The 12,036-nt window shown below is 41.6% G+C and overlaps 2 protein-coding genes across 2 annotated transcripts; both read left to right on the plus strand.

Annotated features, from left to right (window-relative positions):
• Window positions 1-742: 742 nt before the first annotated feature.
• Window positions 743-1,687, plus strand: LOC115457170 (olfactory receptor 5V1-like). Its single transcript, XM_030186594.1, has one exon. The coding sequence runs from the start codon at window positions 743-745 to the stop codon at window positions 1,685-1,687; it is 945 nt and encodes a 314-aa protein (XP_030042454.1).
• A 4,416-nt stretch (window positions 1,688-6,103) lies between these two features.
• Window positions 6,104-7,072, plus strand: LOC115457171 (olfactory receptor 5V1-like). The gene has a single exon (XM_030186595.1). It carries the CDS (start codon window positions 6,104-6,106, stop codon window positions 7,070-7,072), a length of 969 nt encoding a protein of 322 aa, XP_030042455.1.
• Window positions 7,073-12,036: the final 4,964 nt, after the last annotated feature.

Here is a 12,036-nt window from a genome sequence, read left to right on the forward strand (position 1 = left end):
TACCATGAAAGCGAACAGCTTAAATAGAAAAAAGAAAAAGAAACCTCAAATCTCCACAGGAAGCCCTAACGCATTTGAATACAAACCTAAAAGGAGTCTAATATAATCACCGGTTTCTATAATCACTGGGAAAAAAACCCTACTGCTCCGAAAAACCAGTGAAAATTATAGCCTCAATACAACCTGTGGTTGGATTTGAGGTTTCGTTTTTTTTTTCTCGGGCGAAGTCTTTCATTTTCATGGTATAGCATTCTCTTGTTTTCTACCTGTTAAAGCAAAATATTCTTTTTGTGATTAACCTCAATGTATGGCCATTAGTTCGGAAAATGGAATATCTGTCATTTTCCAGCCACAGCAAAAGTGGCCTTAGCACATGGGAAAGACCCCCACACAAGGGTCCCTTAGGTTGCTGGTAATTTGGTCTCTAGCCAAAACCTTGTGTAGGAATCCAACACTTTAATCTATGCTTGTCTTGTAATATATTTTTTCGAACAAATGCTCTTGAAATTACCTGCCTTCAGTGATGATAATTTATAAAGAGATGACCAAGCATTTGATTTCTGAATTTATTTTCTGTATTCAAATCTACTTCAACATCTACCATTTAAGAAGTCTATATGATGTGTGTCACGTAACCCAACACAATATTTCAAGAAGCAGATATTTCTCAGCAATATGTTTTATCGTATTTATGAAGTGATTTGCCTTCCTCACATCCCATAGGTGAAGACGCAAAGGATAAATGGAAACCAAAAACCACACCACACCTTCAGAATTCATTATTATGGGATTCTCCAGTCTTCTTGCATTACAGACTTGGCTCTTTGGCATCTTACTCGTAATCTACATAATGACTTTACTGGGAAATACTGTGATCATTACAATAACCAGACTGGATTTTCATCTTCATAAGCCAATGTATTTATTCTTGGGGAAATTGTCCTTCATAGACATTTGTTATACGTCAACCACCTTGCCTCAAATACTGGAACATCTCATGCAAGAAAGGAAAGCCATCTCGTACACGGGCTGTGTAATACAGCTGTACTTCTACCTTTGGTTCTTGGGTACAGAAAGTCTTCTTCTTACTGTGATGGCCTATGATCGTTATGTAGCTATTTGCAACCCTCTACGCTACACAATTATCATGAATAAACTGGTTTGTTGGAATCTAGCAACAGGCATTTGGATCCCTAGTTTTCTGAATGCAGCAATACATGCATTCTTCACCTTCAAACTACCCTTCTGCTCTTCCAATAAACTCAACTACTTCTTTTGTGATGTCCCTCCCCTGCTAACTCTCTCCTGTGCTGACACCTCTGTCAATCAAATCATGCTGCTAGTCACAAGCATGCTCATTGGCTGCACCCCCTGTGTTTGCATTATCATATCTTATTTTAATATCATAAAAGCCATTTTTAGAATTAGTTCAAGCAAAGGGAGACAAAAGGCATTCTCCACATGCAGCTCCCACCTGACGGTGGTTGTTTTTTTCTATGCCAGTGCTATCTTTACCTACATGCGTCCAACATCAAGCTATTCACTAGACAGAGATCGCTTGCTTTCTCTTGTGTATACTTTCATAAATCCCATGTTGAATCCTGTTATCTATACACTGAAAAATAATGAAGTGAAAAAAGCATTGAAAAGGTTATTTGCCGGGAAGACATTTTCCTCGCATATATGATGCTGATTTTTCAGTTCACGAATACAAATTTTGGGAGGGAGGATTCTAAGGAGCTGGGTTCAATTCCCACTGCAGCTCCTTGTGACCTTGGGCAAGTCACTTAACCCTCCTTTGCCCCAGGTGCCAAAACTTAGATTGTGAGCCCTCTAGAGGCAGAGAAAGTACCTGCATATAATGTGTATGTCTAGTAGCACTGTAGAAATGATTAGTAGTAGTACCTCCTTCCAATTTCCCCCAATCCCCCTTCCTTGGCTTTGATTGATCCCCCTTGTCATCTCCCAGGGTATACCTGGTGGTCCAGTGGGGATGGTAAGCATAAGCATAAGCACTGCCATACTGGGAAAAGACCAAGGGTCCATCAAGCCCAGCATCCTGTCTCCGACAGTGGCCAATCCAGGCTTCAAGAACCCGGCACCCCCCCCCCCCCAAAAAAAATGTAATAATGTTCAATGGACTTTTCCCTCAGGAACCTGTCCAAACCCCCCCTGGCAGGATCAAAACCCAATCACCCCTATTCCTAGTGACTGCAGCAACAACCATCGCAAGGGTGCTGCTAGAGGTCATGGCAGCCATTTTGCTATGGTAGAAGAAGGAGCAAGTAACAGGGATGGGAGAGGGGTTTTGATCTCTGCCAGGAGAAGGTGATCAGGGGGAGGGGAATCAAAAGGAGGAGACTGTTTCAGGTGGGTGAGGGGGGGGGGTATTTCCATGGAGAAATCAGACGTCCTGGACCATATAGAAACTTATGCAGATCCTGGCTGATATTTAGCTTGGGCCCAAATGGCTAACCTGGTGAATTTAGGACTGATTTGAAGCTGTTCTAAATTTTCACTGTTAACTATATAGGTGCTGGCATTGAATATTACCGGCAATCGCATAACTGCAGGTCCCTCCCCAACTCCGCCCCTGATCTGCTAACTTTAAATGTGGCCAGTCAGAGCCAATGTTGAGCAACAGTGCTGCTGAATGTTTGTGGTTGGGTGGGCAGGAGCCCCCCCCCCCCCCCCCGTCCACTCAAATCACTTTGAATATGGGGCAGTTAGAACTCAATTCTATAAATAGTGCCCAAATTTGGGCACGGATAAAAATTAGCGCTAAGCGCTATTCTATGAACGGCACTTAGAGTTGGATGCCATTTGGTGCCAGGATCTACTCCCAATTTTGGGTGCAAGCATTTATACCAACTGACACCGGGTGTAAATTCTCCCACCTAAAGTAGACACGGATCTCCCTTATTCTGTTACACTGCGTCCAAATTCCAGGAATGCCCCACACCCCTCCCGTGGCCATGCCCCCCTTTATGATATGCATGTAAAATTTACACGCTGATCCCAGCTTCTAAAATAGTACGAGTGAATTTACATTAATGTTGGTTAGCATCTAGGAAATAACCAGCTATATCCCATGATATCACCGAACATTCAACTCATATACAGCTATTGTAAGTGTCCACATTGGGCCACTGAAGTAGCCGGTATATCTTTAGCCAGGTTTAAAGTTGCCCGGCTATCTTTGAATATGGACATAGCTGTTTAACTCCAGGTAAAAATAAACCAGATATTCAATGCTGGTCACCGGAAACAGCCCGGGCTGACCACCAACCGAAGGAGTTAGCCGGGCTCCCTCCCGTGGTCTGAATATCGGCCCCAATGAACCTCCATGTAAATGGTGGCAGCCTTTTAAAATGCCAGCAGTTTTCAGCAATGAGTTGTCATGGCACCTCTGACTTGACCCTGGATAGCTGAAGTTTGCCGGCATCCACCCAGTGTTTGAAAGCTAAGATCCTGGTAGTAAGATCTGGAAAGAACAAAGAGCAAAAGAAAACAATGGGGACTTCTCTGAAGTGAGACAATGGCAAAATATTTATCTAAATAAGACATCTCCAATAAAGGGGTTAGTGAACACACTGAAAGTAGAACGTACAGAATTAGGAAGGTAACCTAAAGATTTTGATTCCATTATTCACAAGATCATCACACGTAACCACAGATCGTAACTCCTCGGGGATATTTAACTCTCTGTATCAGCTGTATAATGCTGGGTGCATCAATTTCTCTCTATAAATACTAATCATTATTGACTTTACACATATGAACTACAGTTCAATTCCCCAAATAAATGTCCCTTTTGTTTACAGACCCTGGAGGCTACAGTCACAAAGGTATCAAAAGAAGCAGATAAAGACTCCTTAGCCAAACCATTTCACTCATAGAGCAGATCATTATAGAGTCAAGGAGGAGAGGATACAGCAGTCGACTTGTTGATGTTCTTCAGATTCCAATCGAAATTGAGACTTCGAACGTTACCTTGATCCTGTATTAAAGAAGAATCTGGAATTTTGTGAAAAGGGTAGATGTCTTTGAACTAGTCTTGGGTGAACTCGAGCTAAAGAGTAACCTTGTATACAGGTCTGCTGCTTAATAGTAATAATTGTCATAACATAGAATACTCTAGGTCTAATATGCTGTAAATACCTCTGTGAGTGGTTCACTGCGACCTACAAAACAATAAAAAATGGTCACAATTACCATGAATCACAAATACTGAAAAATCACTAATTAAAAATGTATCTAAAGAATCATTCCTATATTCCTACATCGTTAGTTACCTAAGATACTCTTTTGATACAGTAAGGTCTTCAGAGTTCTTCTAAATAAGCAATCATTTATAATACGGCGGATACAGATTGGTCAACTTTTCCAGTTCTTGGCTGCTTGATAATCAAAAGATGTACCAAAGAGGTTTTTCTTTTTATTTTATCCTCTTCAGGGGCAAATTCATGTTTTATTAGCTGTATTTAAGAAGTCCATCAGGCATTCATAAAATGGAGAGGTGACCAGTTGAGAGCATATAGGTTAAACTAACGTTGACACACAAAAAAGCGTTTGATAGAATTGTGAACAGTTCACTCATAATTTCTCCTCCAGAACCACAGAACTGGTGGATAACCACTCTAACAGAAGGTATAATGTTACAATTTATAGAGTTCTAGATTTTTACTCCAAGAATGGTCGTTTACTGGAATGTTCAGCCATCTACGACTGAACCTTCTAGGCATTCATTTGCAAAATGAAGTTGGATGTGTCTCTGGACTTTAATGGGAGTATTGAGTGTGGCTAGAACCATTTTGGGATGCTGTGCTTTTCGTCCTTCATTTCTGGTGGCCTTCTCTGGGTCAGCATGGGCCCCTTTTACCAAGCTGCAACAAAAGGGGGCCAACACTGGTGTCAGTGCATGTTTTCCACGTGCGTTGAAGCCCCCTTTTACTGCAGCTGGTAAAAGGGAAGTCTTGCTTTCCTACTGAAAATGGCCGGGCGGCAAGTAAAGCAGTACTTGTGTGGTCATTTCGAGGGCGAGCCCTTACCACCCCTCATTGAAGTGGCACTGCCCGATTACAGCCGGGTATACTCCAGTGCTAAAAAAATAAATAAATGACGGTACACTAGGGGTGGGAAGTACCGCCAGGCTGCTGCGGTAGCCCGATGGTACTTCCCGTATAGCGATAGGTAAGCCTGTGTTCACTGACAGCTATTATACACAGGAGGGGTCCGTCCTTTATTCTTACCTGGAAATCACAACTGGTGAAATGTCATTCGGTCTTCTACTGACGTCTAGATCATACCATCAACAAAATTAATTACCAGATGTGAATGTAGTCTTAGTTCTTAACATTATTTCTACTTTTAAAACCAGAAAAAAACCCAACCATATACCCTGTAAGCTATCATCATTCTTGTATTATTCCCTTCAATTTTCATGCTTTCCTCTTGCGTACTGTTAACTCTTCCTGAGTGCTATTTTCGAAATTGGTTCATAGTAAAATTGAAATTCCTCATTTACCCCCCTTTACTAAGCCGTGCTAGTGGCTGCTAACACAGACCATTCACTTTGAATGGGCTGCGTCGGCATTGCTGTGTGGCAGCTAGTAAACAAGGGGATTAGTTCTGCTTTTTGACATATTAACCTAAGGGTATTCTGTAATAAACTGTGCCTAAATTCTAATGCGTACAGTTCAAAAAGAGGGTGGGGGCTATGGGTGGGGAAGTGGACATTTTGTGGGCATTCCAAAATGTCCATTACACAGTTATAGAATATGCCCCAGTTCTTGTAAACCTAAGTGCAGGGATTTAGGCCATGTTTTCGTTGGCGTAAACGGATGCAAGTAATTTGGGTGCTTGGGTTTCTACCTAAGAGTATTCTATATACCGCGCCTAAATCTAGACACCTCTTCTAGAATATGCTTAGCCAAAAATCGTTACTGCACGGATGTTTTAGGTGCCATATATAGAATCTGTCCCTAACTGTGGCACTTTCCCCAAAGGCTTACTCTTATATGCTGTTTTATGAAATATATTTTATATTTTACATAGCCCCCGTAACTTTGTTTCATTTGTTTTTGCCCTGCAGAATGATCTTATGGATCGAACAGAAGGTAACAACCTTACCTCACCATTAGAATTTGTCTTCTTGGGATATTCAAATCTTCAGAACGTACAAAGTTTTGTTTTTGTGATGTTGCTGCTAACATACACAGTGACCTTGATGGGAAACACCACCATCATACTAGTAACTTGGTTTGATATTCGTTTCCACACTCCCATGTATTTCTTCGTCTGGAATCTCTCTTTCTTAGATATATGTTACCCCTCTGTCACTATCCCGAAAGTTTTGAGAAACCTCCTGTCTACAAGAAAAGCCATTTCTTTCCTGGGGTGCATCACACAGTTGTATTTCTTTATATCCATGGAGGGCATCGAAGCCTTCCTCTTGACAGCCATGGCTTATGATCGCTATGTTGCTATTTGTAATCCTCTGAGGTACTCAGTGATCATGAGTAAGAGACTCTGCAGTCTGATGGCAATATGTTCATGGCTTAGTGGGTTTCTGAATTCCTTGGTTCACACAATCCTTATAGCTCGACTTCCCTTCTGTAGATCCAATGACATCCATCATTTCTTTTGTGATATACCTCCATTGCTACAGCTTTCTTGTGTGGACACCTACATTAATGAGGTACTTATCTTCACTGTAGGGGGAGTTTTTGTTGGCTTAGGTCCCTTCCTTTCTATTCTCCTCTCTTATTTCTATATCATTACCACCATCCTGAAAATGAACTCAGCAGAAGGGAGACACAAAGCTTTCTCTACCTGTGTGTCCCACCTTACTGTAGTAACTCTGTTCTATGGGACTACTATATTTATGTACGTACGACCAAGCTCCAGTTATGACCTAGAACGGGATATGGTGGTCTCTCTGCTGTACAGCATTGTGACCCCAATGTTCAACCCTCTCATCTACAGCCTGAGAAACAAAGAAGTGAAAAGGTCTTTAGGAAAAGCAATCATGAAAATTGTAAGTTCTTCAGTCCATGCAAAGCATCCGTAACGGGGCTTTAGACTTTATTTTATTACTAGCCGTTCAGCCCATAAAAACGGGCTAGTATAGGAGGGGGGGTTGAAAGGCCCCCCCACCCCGCCGCTGAGTTCACCGCTGCCGCTCCCCCTCCGAGTTCGTGTCCCCCCCCCCCCCCCGGAGCCATCACCAACCACCTTCCACCCGGTCGGGCTCTCGCTCCGCTATTAAAACAGCGAGGGCATGCAGCACACAGCTCTACTGCTGAGCTGCCGTGGCCTTCCTTCTTCTCTGTCTGTGTCCCGCCCTCGTGTGACATAACGTTGTTGAGGGCGGGACACAGGCAGAGAAGAAGAAGGAAGGCCGACGGCAGCTCATCAGCAGAGCTGTGTGCTGCGTGCCCTCGCTGTTTCAATACCGGAGCGAGGGCCCGACCGGGTGGAAGGTGGGTGGCGGCAGCGACTCCGGGTGGGGGGAGCGTTAGCGACGGCGGTGTCCCTCGCAAATGCGAAGTAGAGACCCTCTCTGTTCCGCCCTCATCACGTATTGACGTGGGGGCGGGGCAGAGAGGGTCTCTACTGCGCATTGCGAGTGAGTACGACACTCGCCATTTATATATATTGATATCCCCAAATCCAGGAGTGTAGCCACAGGTGGGCCTGGGCAGGGTCATAGGCCAATTAAAGGAGAACTGAAGGCAGTGTCAACATTCATACATCCTAGTGACCTCTATCCTTAACCTTAGGACCTTGCTGATAGGCAGAATATAAAAAAGTTTTAAAATAATTACCTCCTCCTAAAAAAATGTCAGTCCTTGCTACACTACACTTTTAAACATTTAACTCTGGGGTGGTAATGGACATGAACTTAAATGATAAAGCGAACACTCATTTTAAAAAATTAAAAACAAATCTGGGCAGTGTTCTCTACATTCCAGATGTTATAAGCTTCATTCACTGACTGATGTCACTGTTATCTCCACTTTTGTTGAATAAAGATGTATTTATTTTTAACTACATAGAATCACACGTTTGGACACCGATTTTTAATAACTGTTGAGGCTGAGTATTAAGGGTTATAGCCTTTCTAAATAATAATAATAGTTATTCTAAAAAAAAATGTACCAATATCCTGCTGGTCATTCCTCTCTATGCATCCAAGCATCCTTCTGGCTTTTTGCCATTGTTTTTTTTTCTACCCATCATCATCATATGATTTTGGAGGAAGAGAGGCTGGAAAATACTATTTTAATTAAAGGGTGGTGGGAACAGAGGTGATGAAACTAAAAACATGACACCACTCACCTAAACTACTGTAACATTCTACTCACAGTTCTCCTGCTGAACCATCTAACCCTCCTACATACGGTGTATTCAAAATTCAGTGGTACAGGCAGTTACCTTAGCAGAGTTTAAAAAAGGTTTGGACGGCTTCCTAAAGGAAAAGTCCATAGACCGTTATTAAATGGATTTGGGGATAATCCACTATTTCTGGGATAAGCAGTATAAAATGTTTTGTACTTTTTGGGGATCTTGCCAGGTACTTGTGACTTGGATTGGCCACTGTTGGAAACAGGATGCTGGGCTTGATGGACCTTCAGTCTGTCCCAGTATGGCAACACTTATGTACTTATGTACAATATCATTACAACTAGTAAACCCCCTTATTTCCTGAAGTGTATTACTTATTGTGTATTTGTATCTTGATTAGATCGTAAACTCTGCAAAAAAAAAAAAGTATCTCATATGAGTATATATGCAGTGTGGATAAAGTGACTGATACCTAACATCTGTATTAAACAGTTTCATGAAAAAGAAAAGGAAAAGGCCTCATAAGTCCGCAGTAATACTGCACCCTAGCGGACCAGTCTGCAGAACGCTCTGTTGATACTCTGTTAGAGCTCATGTAACACTATTTCCACTAGACCTCAATCTATCATCAGCCATAAAAAACCCTTTCAGAACATTTATTATTAATTCTACCGATAACTACACAGACTTACCCTCTAAAAAACTCAAGTCCATAAACTTTAGATGGAAATAGCGGAAACTGGTTAAAGCACTGCATCCTTGATAAAGCCTGAGGATGAAACGGGCTCCATTGGAAACAGGTAAGTGTGCTGCATGCCTGCATATACAACTGAAAAAGCACCAAGGCCAGCGATCTGCAAGATCCAACGTGGAGAATAAACGAGCAGATCAAGGTGACATACTACTACTACTTATCATTTCTATAGCGCTACTAGACGTACGCAGCGCTGTACACTTGATCATGAAGAGACAGTCCCTGCTCGACAGAGCTTACAATCTAATTAGGACAGACAAACAGGACAAATAAGGGATAAGAACAAAGAGTAGCAAGATTCTGTGCGGAATCCCAAAGAGTAGCAAGAGTCCGAAATCCCAAAGATTAGCAAGATTCTGGAACTCCAAAGTAAAGAATCCGGATCCTCAAAAAGTAGCAAGATTCCGTGCAGAATCCCAAAGAGTAGCAAGATTCTGGAATCCCAAAGACTACTACTGCTACTACTTATCATTTCTGTAGCGCTACTAGACGTACCCAGCGCTGTACACTTGAACATGAAGAGACAGTCCCTGCTCGACAGAGCTTACAATCTAATTAGGACAGACAAACAAGAGATAAGGGAATATTAAAGTGAGGATGATAAAATAAGGGTTCTGAACAAGTGAATAAGGGTTAGGAGTTAAAAGCAACATCAAAAAGGTGGGCTTTTAGCTTAGATTTGAAGACGGCCAGAGATGGAGCTTGACGTACCGGCTCAGGAAGTCTATTCCAGGCATATGGTGCAGCAAGATAAAAGGAACGGAGTCTGGAGTTAGCGGTGGAGGAGAAGGGTGCAGATAAGAGAGATTTACCCAGTGAACGGAATTCCCGGGGAGGAATGTAGGGAGAGATGAGAGTGGAGAGGTACTGAGGAGCTGCAGAGTGAATGCACTTATAGGTCAATAAGAGGAGTTTGAACTGTATGCGGAAATGGATAGGAAGCCAGTGAAGTGACTTGAGGAGAGGGCTAATATGAGCATAACGACCCTGGCGAAATATTAGTCGTGCAGCAGAATTTTTAACAGATTGAAGAGGAGAGAGAGATAGCGAAGTGGGAGACCCGTGAGAAGCAAGTTGCAATAGTCTAAGGATTTTATTAGAGATATCGTATATAAGAAAGTTGCCCGACACAAGCCGTGTTTCGCCCACAGAGGGCTGCGTCAGGGGCTAAAATGTACCCTCCCGAAAAGAACAACTAAAATGTATCCTCCCAAAAGGAACAATTGCAATACTCATTTAAGGACAAGAAAGAGTAAAAGAAGAAAAAAACCCGGCACAGACGGCAAGTCCTATTATGTGCTCAAACCACAAAGCAGTACTCCGTCACTGAAGCTGGGGAAAAAAAGCATATGCATATCCAATTTACATATAAAGTCTGAACTATAAATCTGACCCAGAAAATGCCAATTTAAATCTACTAGGAAGTCTCACTCCTGAGTGGCTACAAATGGGAAAACAAGAACTTAGCAGTTGACATAGAACGAGTCCCTAAGGTTGGCTTTTCTGTGTGAAATATTTGTCTCTGCTGCTTTGAGTTTATACATTATATGATGCAAGATCCTTGCACAATAAACATTTTAATTGCATTCTGTAGGTTGGCCAGAGTTATGTCCCTAGGTAATCTCACTAATCCTATTAAGGGTGGTCATTCTACATGGATTTCAGCATTTTTGGACTTCTATAGCTTATGCACCTTGAAATCTGCAAAAATAGTATTTAATAGTGATTACCAAAGAATAAATCATTGACCAACAAGGTAAGTTGACCAGTATTCTAATAATTTACTTACTTTCATGTAGCGTCACTGTGACAGTGGTTTAGTGTGGAAGTTTTACACTTAACATGCCTTAACTGTGACTTTTAACAGGATTAAGATGCAAAACCTTAGCACAAGTAGTTCCTTATTGTAACTGTTTGGAGAGAGAGTTAAAAAAATGTCCACATGCATGCTTATTGGTAAGGATTTATCCACATAATTATTGGGAAATTAAGAGGTTGAGCTTTAAAAAAAAACCATGCAATGGTTTATACCTATATCACTGATACACCAAGTTAGCCTTGTGGCTACATTTAAGCGTAGAATTCAGGTGACCATAACTCTGTGTTCAGGGGGACAAACTAAACCAATTCTGCTTTCAAGTTCAACCCAGGACAATCCTACAGATGTATTCCTGGCTTTTCTTTTAAACATTAGAGGAAACAGACATGCAAAATGATTCACAAAGATGGTTCTCATTAAATTCAAAATTAATGAGCTGCTTTATGTGACCTTATGTTACAGTACTACACATTTTTAATTGAAAAAAAAAACTTCCACGTGGCAAACAGCATGGAAAATATTTATTCCACTCATTTCTTCTCTTTCTTTTCTCTTTAGCCTGGCTGGCATTCTTCTGCTCTGTTTCTCTTATAAAATATTTATTTCACTATATTTTCCAATGTTTCTTTCTATTGCCATACCTTTTCTACACACTTAAGTCTAGATTTCATAAGAACTTCCCCCCTGCATATAGTAGATATAGTATATAAAGATATAGTAGAATTGGAAAAGGTGCAGCGAAGGGCGACTAAAATGATAGCAGGGATGGGACGACTTCCCTATGAAGAAAGACTAAGGAAGCTAGGGCTATTCAGCTTGGAGAAGAGACGGCTGAGGGGAGACATGATAGAGGTATATAAAATAATGAGTGGAGTGGAACAGGTGAAGCGTCTGTTCACGCTTTCCAAAAATACTAGGACTAGGGGGCATGCGATTAAACTACAGTGTAGTAAATTTAAAACAAATCGGAGAAAGATTTTCTTCACCCAACGTGTAATTAAACTCTGGAATTCATTGCCGGAAAATGTGGTGAAGGCGGTTAGCTTAGCAGAGTTTAAAAAGGGGTTGGACGGTTTCCTAAAGGACAAGTCCATAAACCGCTACTAAACGGACT

This window comes from Microcaecilia unicolor, chromosome 14 (assembly GCF_901765095.1).
Source record: "Microcaecilia unicolor chromosome 14, aMicUni1.1, whole genome shotgun sequence".
Classification (NCBI taxonomy): Eukaryota; Metazoa; Chordata; class Amphibia; order Gymnophiona; family Siphonopidae; genus Microcaecilia; species Microcaecilia unicolor.

Bases quoted from the DNA above. Each gene is read 5' to 3' on its own strand.
- LOC115457171 (XM_030186595.1), top strand. From the start codon at position 6,104: ATGGATCGAACAGAAGGTAACAACCTTACCTCACCATTAGAATTTGTC.
- LOC115457170 (XM_030186594.1), top strand. From the start codon at position 743: ATGGAAACCAAAAACCACACCACACCTTCAGAATTCATTATTATGGGA.